This window comes from Ixodes scapularis, unplaced genomic scaffold (assembly GCF_016920785.2).
Source record: "Ixodes scapularis isolate PalLabHiFi unplaced genomic scaffold, ASM1692078v2 PGA_scaffold5__190_contigs__length_132052651, whole genome shotgun sequence".
Classification (NCBI taxonomy): Eukaryota; Metazoa; Arthropoda; class Arachnida; order Ixodida; family Ixodidae; genus Ixodes; species Ixodes scapularis.
The window spans coordinates 75,195,417-75,212,788 of record NW_024609880.1 but is presented as its reverse complement, the minus strand read 5'-3'; the positions used below and the strand labels follow the sequence as shown (position 1 = coordinate 75,212,788).

At 45.5% G+C, this 17,372-nt stretch overlaps 2 protein-coding genes and 1 non-coding gene across 5 annotated transcripts in view; 1 reads left to right on the top strand and 2 right to left on the bottom strand.

Moving 5' to 3' along the window:
* Positions 1 to 12,639, bottom strand: part of LOC8024648 (neprilysin-1-like) — a 30,015-nt gene extending 17,376 nt beyond the window's left edge. The window contains exons 1-4 of one of the 3 annotated variants that reach the window (XM_040220204.2): positions 12,453 to 12,639; positions 6,707 to 6,933; positions 4,775 to 5,104; positions 3,952 to 4,182 (exon numbers count right to left, since the gene is read on the bottom strand). In XM_040220204.2, the coding sequence (XP_040076138.2) occupies positions 3,952 to 4,182; positions 4,775 to 5,104; positions 6,707 to 6,933; positions 12,453 to 12,555 (891 nt within the window). In that variant the 5' untranslated portion in view covers positions 12,556 to 12,639. The remainder of the gene's footprint in view (positions 1 to 3,951; positions 4,183 to 4,774; positions 5,105 to 6,706; positions 6,934 to 12,452) is intronic. The other 2 variants (XM_040220205.2, XM_040220206.2) reach the window with 2 other exon arrangements.
* A 218-nt stretch (positions 12,640 to 12,857) lies between these two features.
* On the top strand, positions 12,858 to 14,581 carry LOC115326688 (transmembrane protein 126A). The gene is made up of 2 exons (XM_029987584.4): positions 12,858 to 13,177; positions 14,011 to 14,581. Exons 1-2 carry the CDS (start codon positions 13,035 to 13,037, stop codon positions 14,510 to 14,512), a joined length of 645 nt encoding a protein of 214 aa, XP_029843444.2. The 5' UTR covers positions 12,858 to 13,034; the 3' UTR covers positions 14,513 to 14,581.
* Positions 14,582 to 14,753: 172 nt separating this feature from the next.
* On the bottom strand, positions 14,754 to 14,835 carry Trnaf-aaa. Its single transcript has one exon. It is a non-coding gene; the product is annotated as a tRNA-Phe (tRNA).
* Between the last annotated feature and the right edge of the window lie 2,537 nt (positions 14,836 to 17,372).

Below are 17,372 nucleotides of genomic sequence, written 5' to 3'. Positions count from 1 at the left end.
CTCGTTATGTATGCCGACGATACACCCTTATATTTTTCCGTCGACGATCCAAATTTACTTGTTACTCTTGCAAATAAAACATTATCCAAATGAAGTTCATGGGCAAATGAAAACTCACCGATAATTAACACAAGCAAAACGAAAGCCATTATATTTCGTCCTAAAAATAAACAAGTCTCCTACAATACCAGCCTAATCTTAAATAGGATGTTTTTGCGGAGCGCCAGTTCGTCTGCTTGTTGCACAGGTGTTGCGATGATGCCAGAACGCCGAGCTCTTATTGACTGATTGAAAAAAAAAATATATAGTAGGTAGACCTCAAGCGTCTAGCATGGAGATTATACCTAGTATCCTTCTGGGTCCATATCATATGAGCGAATGACGTTTTAGCAAACAGCGACATTCGAGCGAATCGACGTTTCAGCGAATAACGGGGGCGCGTGTTAACCCACTTCCCCGTGCTGCGTTTGCGCCGCTTCGCGGCGGCAGTCTGCGGCGGCTCATTACAAAATAGTTTACCCACTTGGCCGACCCGTAAACGCCGCTTTGCAGCGGCCGACTATTCGCTAAAGTGTCATTCGGTGAAACGTCGGTGTACGCTAAAACGTTATTCGATCCAGTGAGTGCCTCCCCTTGCCTTCCGCATTTGAACTGTGTGTTCTTTTAAAACACACGGCATAATGTTTTCTGAGAACATGTTGTGGGACCATTACGTAAATGGCGTCACCAATAAGTTTTCTTGCATCGTCGAGTTAGATGGTAACCGATCTGTCCTGCCAATTTTTGTACTATTACTTATTTACAACTCCCTTTTTTACTGATATTTAACTTATTGTCACCATATATGGGACACGACCACGTTTCAAATTTAGATAAGATATTTTTACTCCAAAAGGAAATAATCAGAATTGTCTGTAACGTTCCCCATGACTCTCACACTGCTGATTTATTTACACGCTTCGCAATGTTACTGCACAAAATTCATACAATTAAAAATTAAACGTTAGATAAAAAAAAAAAAAAGAATTCTCGCTTTTTAGCTGATTTTTGAACACTGGCCAAAAACATTCAGGCCCATCCTACTCGTCATACTGAATGTTGGAGGATGATCCCTCACCGAACAAATTATGGTAAGCAAATACTCAAATACACCCCACCGAATTTACTCAACAGCATTATAAATAGTGATTTGAACAGTAGCTAAACAACCGCAAAGTTTGTACAGTTAATGCAACAAAAAAAAAAAGTGTTGAAGATTGACTTTTAAATTTCCGGTTTAAATGTTTTTTTTTTTTTTTTTTTTTTTCTTGCTGCCGTTTTTTTTTTTTTTTTTTTTTTTTTTGTAGGTGGCCGTAGGCTTGTCAGGCTGTTCCTTTCCGCTTTTTTCCCGGCCTCCCTTCATCACAATGACGATAAATAAATTAATATTATTATTTTTATTATTATTATTGTTATTATTATTAATTTTGACAGCATGAGACGGCATGCGATCGTCGACTGCGCACTGCGTTGTAGGCGCTACCGAAAAGAAGTAACGAAAGACGTTACTCGTTACAAATAAAAGTGGTGCGTTACCGCCCCTACGTAACCTGCAAACAAAAGTAACACGTTAATAACACTAAACTGTAATGCACGTCATTTCTGCATTACTTGTTCTGGTAGGATAATGTATCACCTCCTCAATAGCGCGTTCACGACCCTTTAGTTGTTTTCGTCTCTCCTGAAGACATGTTTTCTACTCCTATTGAAGGAGGCTTTGATTGTTTGAAGGGTATTGTTAACTTTCAGGAAGAGTAACTAGACTTGAGCCAGAAAACGTCCTAACGCCGAAGCAGCGCGGTCAAGAGAGGGGTGCGCAAAACGCTGCCTCAAACTTAAAGCGAGGTGCTTCCTTCATTAGGACCGTACGCTGAGAAATTATATCAGCCTTTTCGGATTCCCAGGGCTTGAAAAGTGCTTGAGGCGAAGTTACCAGAATTCTGGTTCATAAAAAGTTATTGCTCGGTGTCTGAAAACACAAAAAATGCGAAATGTTTTTTTGTTTTTTTTCGCTCGTGGAAGTCTTGACAACGAGATATAATGAGTAACGTAATCCTATACGTTACTCGAGAATATTTACGCAATTACGTTCATCGTTTTTACTTGCAAAATGCAACGAACACGTTACTATGTTACTGAAATAAGTAACCCGTTACCAGCAAAAAAAAAATAGAGCAAAAAAGCACATCGATTGGGCACTTGTTCGAAAGGGCGAATAGAGCAGCGAAATTATAAAAGATGACATACTGCCAAAGGTCCATGGGGGATTGCGGTTTTCTGGCGATGACGCAACTACAAATTAAGTTGTTTTGAACTTGTGCTCGTGTATCCCCTTAGTAAAAAAAGGGGCCTAATTCCAAATATTTTCTCATAATTTGGAAGATACATCAGGACATAGAGATGGTATCTTTTATAATTTTTAGCAGAGAAGGTATCTTCTATGATTTGTAGCAATTTGCTTATTTTCGCCGAATCGGTGTGAGATGGCATGCAACGACGTTGCTTGGCACGTCAGGTGGTGATTTTTTTCCCAATACACTTTGCTTTCCCCACGCTTAGTTCCTCAACTGCGACTTTGGCCATTAAACGACCATGTTCTTGTAAGTCTATTTGCACATTTCACGACGACTCTTTGATACCAGTCTTGATTTTGGTTAATTCGGTGATTAATCATTTAAATCTTTAAAATCTTTTCTTTTACAATGCACAAATTTGTACGTCATGGGGGTTCCCCATCAACGTTCTGCACGACATTTTCGCCGGTCGAAATCTTCGTACCGCTACTATTTGCCGCTTTCATGAAAATATAAAGTATATTTTAAATAACTGTGTATGTACTTAAGTACATTCTTCAATGAGTATTTAGATATGTACCTCAGGTATTTTTCGCATGAATAACTATAACTGTATCTTAAGTTCATTTCTGAAGTAACTTTTACAACCCTGCTCATTAGTGCCCGCCACAGTTCAAGAAACTTCCTACCCTTCTTGCAAATAGCCCATTCAGCATTTTTCTTCTCTCGCGTATGGAGATGGAAAGGGAGGGAGCCTTTGGAAAAACAACAAAAGACTAGGACATCGCAAGAACGCACGATCATAGTAACGGCTTGAGTCCACAAGTGTTGTGTGGAATTTTATCACAGCAACCGATTCTTTGCAAATTGAAAAAAAGTTCGGAAGGGGTTCATTCGAATCGTTTATGATCGTTATTTTAAACGAAGGTGTTTTTCTGACTAGGCGTACATAGTCGAGACTTTCGGCTTACAAATGCTATCAAGTCGAAGAGCTGGGCGTGACTTACTGCTATTACACCGAATAATTCGTGGCCAGATAGACAGCAACTTGCTGTGTCGTCTTAACTTTCACGTGCCTCTACGTTCCAGTAGACACGCCCGTTTGCTTTATCCCGGCTCTCAGGAAAAACTTTGTCCGATCTCACGTTTCCAACTGTCTTCTAATGCCATATCATCAAATACTTCTTTGGGTGCTTTTGCAGACTATCTGTCTTCACCTCGTAATCATATTATTTTCCTATATACGTGTTGTTCACATTGTACGGACGTATGTGTCCCACATCAAGACTTCGGACGTTCTGAGGACGGAATAAAGTATGTATGCATAGTGTATGTACGTATGTATGCATAGTGAAGCGAAAATTGTCTTGAGGGCGCTGCTAATTACGACGGCTTTCGTCGCACCGCGGGCCAAGTTCCTTCTTACTGAGTGAGCAGGGGTCCATAGGTGCGCGGACAGGCAACGCCCCATAGAATAATCAAAGCCAGTGAACAAACTCCACTACGTAACGCCATCACACTTGAACGTCCTTCGACTCGTTGGTTGGATACGAGGCGGTGACGCAGTACTCCTGTCCGGTCTATGTCTGTGCGGTGGGGGACACGTCGGTTGCCGCACCTGTCCAAGCACGAGGAGCAGCTCCGGCGGTTGTTTAGGCCCCGAAGGCGGCAGCGATTCCAGCGTGGTCCGAACGAGCGGGAAGAGCGCCAGGGCACCGGCCACTTTGCCCGCGATCTGGGCCACGTCCCTGCGACCGCGGGGCGTGGAGTCGTACGGCCAGCCCTCCAGGCCCAGGTACTTGAGCACGCTGCCCAGGGAGTCAGTCTCGCGCAATGATCGGGACGCCGGCTGGAACCGCGAGCACGACGGCACAGGTGAACGACCAGCGAGGCACGTGGTCACTTCTTCCGTGCGGGGATGTATATACCTCGACCTCATCGTCAGAATGTCATGTCATGATGGCGCGTGACACCGTGACTTCAGATATAACACCATGATTTGCCATAGTGACGTCGCGTCACTTGACGCCCCGTGACACTGCGGTGTCATGGTGTCATCTGACGTGACCTGAGGTCACATCCCGTGACGTTAGATGACACCATGGCGTAACATCGTAACGTCAATTGACATTGTAAGTCGGGTGACATCATGACGTGACGTGACACTGCAATATGACGCCATAGTATCACTTACGTGCCACAGGTGCAGCGGCGCGACGATAATGTCGGGCGCAATGAGACAAAGTGGAACTGCATGCAATGCATCTCGAGCACACAATGGGATAAACTCGTATACCAAAGAGAGAGGGAGTTTTTAAGTTTTGTTGGAATAACAAGGTAAACGACCGATTGCGCAGATAGTCCAGACGTTGGGCAGGTACGCGTATACTATAGGTCAACTGTAGCGCCCTTCGACGGACTATACACTGTTCAGCACATACCTGGACGCAGCTGGCGATGAAGAGCAGTATCTTATGCCCAAAGTGGTGCTTGCTCTGTCGCACCTGGTCCACGTCCTGGTGCTGATAGGCACTGGCGAAGACGCGCAGACCGTCGTAAAGGAAGCCCGGGCTCTGCCTAAGGTATGGCACTGTGCGCAGGTCCACGCTGAGGCGCTCCCAGACGGACGAGCACACGTGGCCGTAGTAGTCCTCGCAGGGGTCCACGTTTTCGTCAAGTTTCTCGTCGAAGTAGTGCGCCTCCAAATGGCACACGGAGTCGTTGCACAGATATGGCGACGGGTTGTCCTTACCCGAATGCCAAGGACCCACCTGTTGGGGCATTGACGGTGACCAGCGCCGGAGGTTTGTTTTGCCCACTCTATATTGATTATCAGTTGAATAAAAGGGGCGGCGAGTGAACGATTTCACATGCATGCATTCGTAACAACAAGTTCAATAGACGTCTTCCATTTCCTTTCTACCCTTACTAAACACAAGTTAGAGGTACAGTGGCCTGCGATATGAGCTGGAATGCGCGAACGGCGACCAGGCAGTCTGCGAGATACAAATGCTATCATGCGCTGGGCAGGGTGTGGAGAGTGCAAAGTTGAACATCGCCACTGCTGCTTTTATCCTCCGCTCGCTGTACGTAGGCTGCGTATAGTCCGCGCTTCCTGATCACCATTCGCACATTTTAACTCATTATGTCGTAGGCCACTGTACGTACCTGGAAACTGGAAGCATCTGAGTAAAGTTCATTTTAGTGCCTTTAAAACGAAGTAACCAAAGGCCTTTTCCTGTTGATGTGACTATAGAGTTGCCCTCCACCAAACCCCAACTATAAGGGGAAAAAAATATGTGTCCCATTTATAAGATGGACGTGTGTTGTCCGACATGTCGGGCCTTTGGAGGAACCGCATAAATCAGTTTCACACTTTGCTATGTAATTAAGCGAAAAGATAAAATAATATATATATATATATATATATATATATATATATATATATATATATATATATATATATATATATTAAAATTATAAAAGGATGAGCTTTTCTGAGTAAACGAAAAAAAACTACAAATCAAACCCGTTTGCTCTACTGACGTCTAACCCCTGCTTAGCTCAGTTGGTAGAGCGCTCCACTTGTAATGGAGAGGTCCCGGGTTCGATACCCGGACCAGGCGGATTTTTTCGGTCGCTCACCAGTCACCTAGCTGTGTTTGGAGATTTATGTTTGTCCTTTGTCCCTCTTGTTCCCCTTCTCCAGGGATTATTTTCGTCAGCGCATCTCGTTCGCGTGGGCTAAGCCTATTAGTTCGTCTGAAAGCACAAAATGACATGGTGGGTCACTGTAACGTTTATTTCGGCTATAGCATGCTTATACCGCATAACTTTTGGCATGCTATTTATTTATGCAAATACATGAATCGGAAGTGAGGTCCTTTCCCAGTGCTGGTAGAGGTTATTCCTATATGGAGTATTCACCTAGTTAAAAATATTGTATGTAGACGAATTCCTTTTCGGTCCAATAAACATATATGCTCGGATAAGATCATATTAGCATAAGAACATATAAGAATAATATACGATTATATAAAAGGTTATAAGAAACTTATCAGTTTTTTTTTTATAACTTCTTATATACTCTTGTTTGGTTCTTTTATATTCTTATATGATCCTATTTGATCGTGGGCGTTTACTGGACCAAGATATTTACACAAATAATATTTTTCACTATAGGTGACCGTTATAGACACTTTTGGCGGCCAATGAATGCTCTATGCTGACACCTAAAAACAAAATGTCAGAGTAACAAGATATGAAAAAAAATTGAAAAAAGCTTTGTTTTTACATTTCGTTGGGTCACTCAGGGTCAGCGACGTAAGATACTCTCAGAACCACAAAAGACAATGCTGTCCAGTCATACGCACTTTTGTGGAGAATACGACCGCCAGGACGGGCATCATGAGCATTACCATCAGAATGGCGCCGGAGAAACCGACCTTAGCCGCTCCGGAGCCCACCAGGGCAGCTATGTCGGTGCGCCTCTCCCGTGGCGGTGGCATCAGGTTCAAGTCCCCACACGAAGCCTCATCTCCGGGACTGCTCAGCACCGGGCTAACCACTCGATCCGCAGTCTCCGCCATGCTTCCTACTACTGGATAACGATCACGGGGACAACAACACCTTTTTTCAAAAGTTCATCAAGCAACACTGGCAACAGCAACAGCAATACTTGTCGTTTCACGGATGAGTAAAATACGGTTATATATTACATTTCTAGGCTTTAAAGGTGGTTATGACATTGTAAGTAAGGAAAAACGATGGCCACAACTGGAAAGTATAATTTAGATTCACATTTTGTTAGGCTTTCACGACAGGTTTGCCGTTTGTTTCCTGTGAACTAAAGTTATGGCGGCGTCACGCATGCGCCGAACGCTTGGTGAGATCGGTCTATTGCGACGACCATTGTAAGGCGCTTAATTCGCTCTTGCCCTGCAAAGTGAACAGAGAAAGGCGAGAAAGGAGCTCGGGCACCTTGCAATTGAGGTGTCGGAAGCAAAAAGAAAGCAGAAACAAGACGAAGGGACTGATGAAAAAAGAAAAGTGGTCCGCCCGCTCGCACTAGTGACAGCAGTGAAATAAATGCCTTTTTAACGCTGAAATGCGTTTTCTAAACTGCCCCCGGCGGCTTGTTAAAAAAAAAAAAAAAAAAAAAAAAAATTTACATGTTGTCGGCGATGTGTTGTTGTTCTATGGCGGCAACAGTCGGCAAAATTCGAAGGCGCTACCAGACACGACCGAGAAAGCGAAGCTCCAAAGACCGACGACCGCGGACTCAAGAGTCGTCTGGCCGCAGGATTACCTACCGAGCGCCAGCCTGGCTCCACGGTAGCTCTCTACATGGGTGCTGCCTCAACATTACGAGGGGGTGATGAGGAGGAGGGCAAGCAGGGATGTTTTTCGTTTTTTGTTAGGGGAGAGCCAAACCAGCATCAAACAAGCCACGCATTCTTCTTTGTTTTGTTTAAACAATCCTTCCTTCAGTCTTTTTCTGTCTTCAGAACCCGCACTGTCTTCAATCCCTTCTACTTCGACATTCGAGACACGAAGAAGTAAGGTGGGAGCTTGCATATTGATACTGTTACAGCAATATCACAAACAAAACGATAGTAATGGCTACTATTGTACTAGGACGGAGATGTATGCGTAGAGTAATGCTCGCGATCAAAACTAACAAGTTGACAAAGCTAAATTAAGCATACTCGTATACTTATTCGGCTGCTCCTGTATCTAGAGCTTGATTCTCCTTACCATGTTTCACTGCAAAATCGCTTATTTCGAAGGATGTTTCGCTAGACAAAATCGCATTTGTAACCTGGTAAGGCGTTTTCCCGTGTGTGTGTGTGGGGGGGGGGGGGGGGCGGTTTTGTTTCCCCCCCCCCCCCCCCCCCCCCCCCAGGAAACTTTAAAATTTTCCGCCTATGCCTTATAGAGGAGCGTGGGTATAGACTATCACTAGGGAGGGGCACATGGGAATATACCAAATGAAGGAGTGCAGGGAGACATGGGCTGGACATCTTTCGAGGTTAGAGGGGCGATCAGTGAATTGAAATTTAAGGACTAGACAGAATGGATTATGCACGAGGGGCGAGTAAGATATATAAACATTTATATATGAAGAATCTGAAGACGAAATGGACAAACGGAACCCGAAAGCTGAAATTTAAATACTGCAACTGTCAGGTGATGGTGCAGAGCAAACTACCTCGGTAGAAAAGGAAGTGAAGAAGGTCGAGAGGAGACTGTGGGAGGATGAAATGCAAAGAAAATCGGATTTAGCTATATTTAGGGGATGAAAACAGGAAATAAGGCAAGAACATTGGTGTGATAACTCGCGAGGGAGATAGTTGCTGTTTAAGGCTAGAACGGGAGTATTGAAAACTATGACATATAGGGTAAATTGTAAAGAAATGGATAGGCGGTGTACCGTATGCCAAAGGGAAAGACGGGATAGTAGAACACGTGGTTTTGAAGTGCAGGGGCTTACTACTACTACCTCCGCCCCCCCCCCCCCCCCCTCCCTTCCTCCCTCCCTCCCTCCTCCTCCTCCCCCCCCCCCCCCCCCCTTTTGGTACGGGGTGACGGCTTTGGCCGGAGCGCTGGGGTTTGAATTGAGGGACGTACGAATAACTAGCACAGCTGGGGACAGAGGAAAATTGGGACTCCCTACCGCGTGGCTACGGCTCAAAATTCCAACCCTGTTTCCCAGTAAGCACTGTGTTGGAGTGGCATGGGGCAAGATTTGGCCAGACACAAATTAGAGACTCCCTCGCTGGTGGGTGGAAGAAAACAAAGAGTAATGTTTTTTTTGTTGTTTTTTTCTCCAATTTTTTAAAGTTTAGAAGGGTATGCACTTGGGATAATTGGTGATTTATAGTTTGGAGGCTAAAAGCGCTAAAAAACAACGGACAAGGGAAAGAGACCAACACCACAGAGCGCTACGTGCAACTAAAGTTTACTTAGTGAAAAACATTTCTGTACACATCGTGAAATCAAGACATGTGATGAAAGAACTACAACATCATCACACTAATGCTTATCAATCTACTATTTACTTTTCGAGAGATTTTAAAAACGCCACCTCAGAGTCAAAGAGGGCTATCGATGGAGCGCTGAGTCGCTGACACACACGCCTTCAACTTTCCTTCGTTTCAAGGAAAGTTCGAGGCACAAAGAACTTCCCTTCGTTCGGAAAGTTCTAAAAGAGAAGGCTTCATTTCAAGAATGTTAGAAGTGTTTAAGGACAGTGCTTCCGGACTCAATTTTACGAGTGAAAGTCCTGGAGATGGTACCTTACAGTTTTTAGATCTTAAGATTTTACTTCGGCATTCACATGTCTGTTGGGTTTATTGCCCCAGGGCTAAGAAAGGATGTTACCCTTTGATTCTAGTCACTCAGAAGTGATTAAGAGGGACATTGCCTCTACGTGCCTGAGGGCTACTTTAACGAAGTCCTGCCCACATAGGATAGGAGATAGCTTTAGGTTACAGGTTGTAAAACTGGAGGAGGGAGGCTTCCACCTACACTTGTTGTGGGGAGCAGCAGAGGGACTGGTAAAGAAACTTCGGGGAGGGTGTGGTGGTGTAAGAGAGAAGCCTAAGCGTAGACTAGTGGCGTTACCTTATGTGCATAAGGTGAGCCACAGAATAAAGAAGGTGGGGCAAAAACTGAGCTACTCTCGAAGCCTAAAAATTGGACAGAATATGTGGAAAAGTAGGACGAGGGGTGCTACGCGTCGGAGTATGTCAGAAGAAACAAAAGACCAGGTATGTGGAGTGCAGCGAAGGTGCGGTATACAAGATTCATTTATCATGTAGCAGAGTGTACATAGGCTAATCGGGTCGTTGTATACATGGCAGGCTCAGGGAACATGCACTGTAATATCTTCACCCTCGGAAAATTCGGCAGTACAATGTTACAGATGTGTGTGTGTCCCGAAGTTTGACATCACCATAATCTTAGCCAGAAACTGAAACAAAACTAGAAAGGAGACATCCGAAGCGTTCTTCATAACGAAGTGCGTTGAAGGCATGTGTTTCACTGTTCCATCGATAGCCCTGTTTGACTCTGAAGTGGCGTTTTTAAAAACTTTCAAGAAGTAAATGGTAGATTGATAAGCATTGGTGTGATGATGTTGCAGCTCTTTCATCGGATGTCTTGATTTCACGGTATGTATATTTATGTTTGTCCACGAGTAAACTTCAGTTGCGAGTAGCGCTCTGTGGTGTTGGTCTCTTGCACTTGTTCGTTTTTTTTTTTTAGCGCTTTTAGCCCCTAACTTTTAAAAGGTTAATTTGGCGTTATCCCGCACCGCCTGGGGATAGTTACATAAAGACAAAGGGGAAGAAAACTAACGGGGAGAAAAAATTATACTTTTGGTTTTTAGGCTAGGTTATAGAGGGTACAGCCGTTAGCGTCCATCCATTCATGGGCATAGCTTTCTACACGAAGGATGATTGGATTCGAGTTAACGCCGAGTGCTAACTAGGGGTGTCGCGAACTTTTGTCGCACCGGATTTTTAGGTCGAACTTTCGGGGTTCAACTGGGTCGAACCGGTTCGACGAACCTTCGAACTTTTCACCAGATTCGACCGGTTTGACTTTGTGGACACTGTGGCCAGACCTCGATACAAGCATGTCTAGGTTTGGAGAATTTTTTTTTTTTTTTATGCAAGGGGTTATTTTATTTTATGAACAGTTGCAATAAAAGAAACCAATTCTAAACACTGAAGAAGTTAATAATTTAATTGTTTGTACTGTATTAACTGAAATAACCAATAAGCGCTTCCCTTAATTCATCCCTTAGCCATCACCATCAAATCCGAAGCCAACAGGCCAGGCTGTCGGGCATGCGCACACGAGTCGAACCTCAATACAAGGTTCGTCAAATTTTGTACTAAAAGTTCGAAAAAGTCGAACCTGGTCGACCTCGAACCTCGGCCGGTTCGCGACACCCCTAGTGCTAACGCAGCACTGGTGTCCAATGCCCAATGCCCAATTTGGACCCAGTACGCGCCGAACGCTGACGCCGCACTGGTGTCCAATGCATGCTCACGTGCATGCTCAGAGTATGACGCTGATAATCGATGCAGCAGCTACTCGAGGAGGCGCTGCTCGAGGGCGCACACTTTTGAAAAGGGTCTCACGCAGCCTTGACGTCACGCCCCTGCGGTGGCGCTGTTGTCAGAACGACGCATGCGTAGACGCTTCACTTCACACGAATCTGAGTTCTGCATATGCGCAGTGCCCACACCCGGTCTGAGCCAATGCTGACCTGTTTATAAATATCGTGTCGGTCTATGAATGGCTTGCACTGACGTCACATCAACGGCTATTGTGAAAGAACTTGCCGAACTTGCTGTTGGGTGCCAACCCACTGGAGCATATATTTTGCATAGTCGAATCTGTTTTTCTCGGCAAGGACAAGTCGGGATGATCAGATCTGATGACGTTACGCGCAATGACGGAGGGTAACGAATTGGATGAAGACATGACGAGACGTTTTTCCAGTTATTTTTAGAGCGCAGCTCTTAGGCGCCTGTTTCCGGCTTGAGCGGCGTCGCCGTCGGCGGAACCGTAAGGTCACGTGGCACCACGGGTCAGGCGACCCCTCCCCCCCGGTCACGTGACCCCCCAGCAGTAGGAGGGAGGTGGAGGAGGAGGGGGAGGAGAGAGGAGGTGAGGGGAGGAGGTTGAAGGATGAGAAGGTGAAGGAGAAGGAAGGGTGGAGGAGGAGGATGAGGGGAGGAGTAGCAGGCAGGGATCACGAGGGAGGAGGAGGGGTATACCCTCCCCTCAGTACCCTTCCCTCCTCCTCAAGAGCTGCGCTCCAATTCGGCGTTACAGGGAGTTGTAAACGGCTTTCACTTTTGGGCCAAGGCTTGCATGATTTCGTGAATCAAAATATAGAGATGAATAGAAGATGTCATATAAAAACTTATGATTCCATTACAATAAAGAGGAAAGCAGGACGGGGGAGGGGGGATTCGCCAGTTATGGAATGCCATACATCTGCCTAACATAGACGCGAACAAAAAGAAAAATAAGTATTTTCCGATAAAATCCTGCAGCATTGAAATGTATGTGTCTAGCTTCTGCGACTTATTTACGAACCATTTGAACCGTCCAGGCCACGGCCGTTTTCTGAACTTGCGGGGTGCGTGCTAGAAGCAGTGCCAGCGGGGAGGGGCAAAGATTCACCTAGACCGGTGTTCATTTCTGGATTCTACTGAAGTCTCAAGTGCCCAGCCCAACACTTCTGCAAACCACATAAAAAGAATGCTTGGTTCGGACGAGTTCCAACATGAGCTCGAGAACCGTTGTTTTTTAATGACATGCTGTAGCGCTTATCGCTCCTCCTATTATTTTTTTATTAGTAAATTTAGGGTAAATTTATATAGAAACAACTTCTAGAGAACCGAAAAATTAAATCAAATCACAAAATAAAATACTGACACATATCGTCATGTTCGCAAGTTGTAGGGGAGACACATATCGTCGACTTCATCGGGTGCAAGAACAATCGCCTGTAAACCTTGATACAAAATGGCGCTACACATGAGCTCTCGGTAGTGCTCCTCTTGGTTTTACCCACGGTTTTACTTTGGTACTCACTGTGTGTCTCCCCTACAACTTGCGAACTTTATTCCAAAGCCCCTTGGTCGCTTCTTTTGTTACTGTAAGGGTTCAACTGCAATGGATGACTTACATAGTGCCAGTGGCGTGGTGACGTTTACGTCCACAGACCGCGTGCCGCTGAATGCCGTTAAACTTTCGAAAGCGCAAGCTGTGAAGTATCAGTACCAGGTCGTCGACAACTGGAAGCCCAGGAGCGATGTGTAAGGAGTTTTATAATCATTCCGATGCACATGGTGTACATTCGCATCATTTCAGCTCCTGGTTATCTCTCTCGGTGCTACTGTAACTCGGTGGAAGTTGTGCCATCACTGGCATTGATTCGCGTTCCTTGATCAAAGCAGATGCGCTCGGTGGCGATTTTTAATTCTGAAATTACGCAACCTGTGTTCGGGGGAAATAGTCAAAAGAGCCCGGTAGCGACACTGCGGTGCCGCGGCTCTCGAGAGCCATTACAAATCATTGTTATTACCTGGTTGTTGGCGCGCTTCGTTTGCAACCCATTTTTATCTTTCCCAAACTGTCTCGTTCAGAAATAAAAGTAAAACCAAAGTTTGTTTCTTGAACAGATAGATGATTAGGACACCGTTCTCCGCATACCTAGCTTTTGTATTTTAATCAAGTTTTTTAAACCTGTTCTTTAAAACTGTCGGAATCGGGCATGATACACGATTATGCTTGTGCATGAGGGGGCACTGTTCGTACTTCTCAACACTGGTCCACTTTTCCACTGTGTGCGACTTCGGGTTTAATCATGCTGCAGTCTGAAGTGTGGTCTTCATATCGGAAAATCCAAGACACCGACAGATCCCGTCAACATTGTCCGAATCAAGGCCACAAGTACCACCACCATTTCTTGTCCGTCAGCTGGTCAGTCGTTTGACAGCAGTTGTTTTAAGGACAATATACTTTAATTTGCCCGGCGACGCGCAGTTCCATGAGAGATGCGGGGCTTGCACGCCCCTCGTTCCATTCTTTAAAACATTTTGCTCTCTCGCCTCTCATCTTTATTATTTTTCTGCATGTTTCTCAACAGGTGGCCAATAACATGCGGCCCCCTAATCTCTGGATTGGCTGCAGCAGCGGGCGGCATGAAGCTCAATAGCATCTTCCGAAGACACTACCAGCTGAAGACATTTGCGAGAGTTGCAACTTACATGCCCATCGCCATTCTGCCTGGAGGGGCTGCCCTGATGTTGCATACTGCCATCTCTGCAGACATTCTGATCATGAACACCAAGTGTGTGGTCTGCACACAGACAAAGGCCATTGCATGCCAGCTGGTCTTCGGCGTCCTCTACCCCTCGGTCATTGCTCCCTTGGCCTGCCTAAGTTTTGCAGTGAGGTACAACACCTACGCAGTGCCGCCCGTCAAGACGCACTACAGGCATATCTTCATTGACGCGACCACCACACTGAAGAAAAAAGGGAACACGTTGGCCGCTCTGTCGGCCGCTCAGTGCATAGTTGCCTTCCTGCTCATGCATGGACAAATGAATAGCGTCTTCAAGATGCAGAGGAAGCTGTCCGAGATGTGAGGTCTTTCTGAAGGTGTAGGAAGTGGTTTAGAGGTAAATGAACTTAATAAATTATACAATAGCACCAGATGTTCATATGTTTTTCTCCTCTTGGCAAGGCCATGGCCTGTGGCCATGGCCTTGCCAAGAGGCCTTTAGACGACAGGACTTTTTAGGGGCGAAGCTCCTTAGGGTTTAGCCTTGTCCATCTGTTTGTCCGTCCATCTGGCGTTCGTGCTCACATAAAAAGAAAAAATGTTTGCGCTGTCAACAGGATTCGAACCTGTGCGGGGAGACCACAATGGATTTTTAGTCCATCGCCTTAGACACTCGGCCACGACTGCGGGACAAGTAGGCGGCTCGGAGATGTGGTGGTAACTCAAGAGCTGGGGTTTCTGTTATGAATCATACATTGCATGTAGCCACTCAATGTCTATACAGGAGAGGGTGCTGCAGTCAAATGCATATATAATCGTGTTAAACTTTGCATGCATTGGCTCAACGTTTATAGACGAGAGGGCTCTGCGGTCCAATGCTCAAATGCGTATATAACCACGTTCCATACCACATATTCTCTTTCTGACATGGACCGTTGACTTAAGCAGTGGAGATGCGTTCCTACGGCTTCTAGCGGATCCGCTAGCAGAACCGCTGGCTCTGCCTTTCACCGACCATAAAGCAGTAATAATGAAGTCGAAACGCAACCCGGAACTCAGCACTGCCTATGAGCAATAAAAAAAGATCAGCACCATGAGCACTGCCTATGAACAATAAAATCAGTATCATCAGCACATCCAGAGCTTCGCCCCAACCAATATCATTCACCACGTGGAGATGGGGTAATTTTTTTCGTTCCGTCCACTGCAAAAGCATTTGCTTGGTTCTACTGTAGGTGCTTCTACTTGCAAAGTTCTCAGATGAAGTTTTTGGAGAAACTTTTAAAGTGACGCTCATTTTTACGCTTTACAGTCCTTTTCATACCTAGCATATGAAATGTACTAGTGACTAATTTTGACATTATTAATTACACAGGTGTGAGCAGCCTATGCTTTGATGACACCAAAATGGAGTCTTGCGTTGTCTGCTTATCCTTCTGGAGCAATTGTCATTCCCAGAATTTCTGAGTTGACCAAGCGTGACTTTGTGACACAAGAGTAGCGAGACAGATTTTAAGAAATGTGTTGTAGAAATCGAGCGGTCTACTTTTCTCCATTAGTGCGAGGACGAGTACTTTAAATTAAAGCACAAATTTTAATTTGTATTTGAGGCACAATTTACTTCCCCACACTGAGTACTCGCACCACTCACTAAAAATACAGGACACTTGCAAATACCCCTGAAAAGAAAGACTGCTAACCCCTGGACTTGGAAGTGATTCAATGCAGCTGCGATCGCTTGAGCAGGTCGTGTTTTCACAGAACGATGTGGGTATCGGGACCTTGCGCCGATCCTTCCAAGTATGCTTGGAAGTTCGCGTTCATGCAGAATCAGGCCTGCCGAGATGATCTGCCAAGACTTCCCAGTTCTCAACTGTGCACACACAGAACCCGTGTCCACTTTCCATTCGTGTCAAAAAATTAATTCTACACGAATAAAAAAAAAAAAAAATTCAAAGCAGTATTGACGGCGCGAAACGTATATAGTTGATAGTCACCTCCCTTCCACTTGTTTTCTCAGCATTTCGGGTGTATGGAGGAAAGGTGGATTGGCTTCGCCTTCACGTTTAGGCGGAAAGACCGAATGACCATCTCGTTGAGCGAATGACCATTCCACGACCACTTGAACTTTGTGCGCAAAATTTAAAATAAATCTCGCCGTCAATATTGCTAAAAAAAATTTTTTTTTTGTGCAAAAATTTTATTTTTTACATGCATATCCCAATTAGACTGCTTAAGAAAATCTGTTCTTTCTTTTCAGGGGCCCTTTAAGACTGCTTACGTGTAGGAAGGCAAAAGCATGCTTACGTGTAGGAAGGCAAAAGCATTATAGTCCTGCGGGTGAAATGCTTTCAGGTAATGTTTCCATGTGTATTAAAGTTGAGGACGACGGTCCTAGAGACGGATGCCAAGTACGGTGTCTAGGACGTCGTCTAGGATGGCGCTGAGGACGACGTCAAGGACGACTTCTAGGATGACCTTTAGGACGACCTTAAAGGGGCCCTGCAATCATATTTAAGCGTCTACCTTTTTTGCGGTTTCCACAACCCTCGGGGTTCGGGCAAGCCAGCGGGCACGGAGAGAGTAACTAAATATCAGTGCATCATATTTTAACCGGGCGACGCGGAAACCTCCTCCACCGACGGGGGCGACCCGCGGTACCGAAAGCGCGCAAAATGTGACGTCTTTGGTCCTTGGCCTGCTACTGGTCAGAGCCGCTCAAAGCTTTTTTTTTAGTCGAAATACAAAATATAAGTGGCGCGAACTGTTTCAATTATTTCTAAAAGTAATTTTTGTTCAGTATTTTAGATCGGAAAAGAAAGAAATGCAGTTTATGAAGCACGGAAACAAGAAATGACGCGTCGACGTACCCGCCACCGAGCGATGGAAAAGGTGGCGCATACTAGAAAAGAGTAGTGGGATCAGGAGCCGACACGGAAAGGCCCCGGATGTACGCGGCGGCGCTGCGGTCGTTTACGGACTGGAGGATCCGACCGGCTCCGAGCGTTCCGAAGGCCTTCAGCGAGTAGGCTTGTCTTGCGTTTTGGCCATTTCGCGGTAAGGCAGCACGAAGCGAGTCCCATTCTGAACTGATCTTTACCCCGTGTTTGCTGTCGTTTGTGGCCAATGAAGTGTCATGGCGAATTAGTGTTCAATCGCGCAGCAAATGCAATGACAGCCGCTCTGGCTGCCCGCTGTATACAGCCTATCCAGAACACGCCTTA

Bases quoted from the DNA above. Each gene is read 5' to 3' on its own strand.
- LOC115326688 (XM_029987584.4), top strand. From the start codon at position 13,035: ATGGATGACTTACATAGTGCCAGTGGCGTGGTGACGTTTACGTCCACA. The intron at 13,178-14,010 runs GTAAGGAGTTTT...GTTTCTCAACAG, and splicing joins TGGAAGCCCAGGAGCGATGT to GTGGCCAATAACATGCGGCC.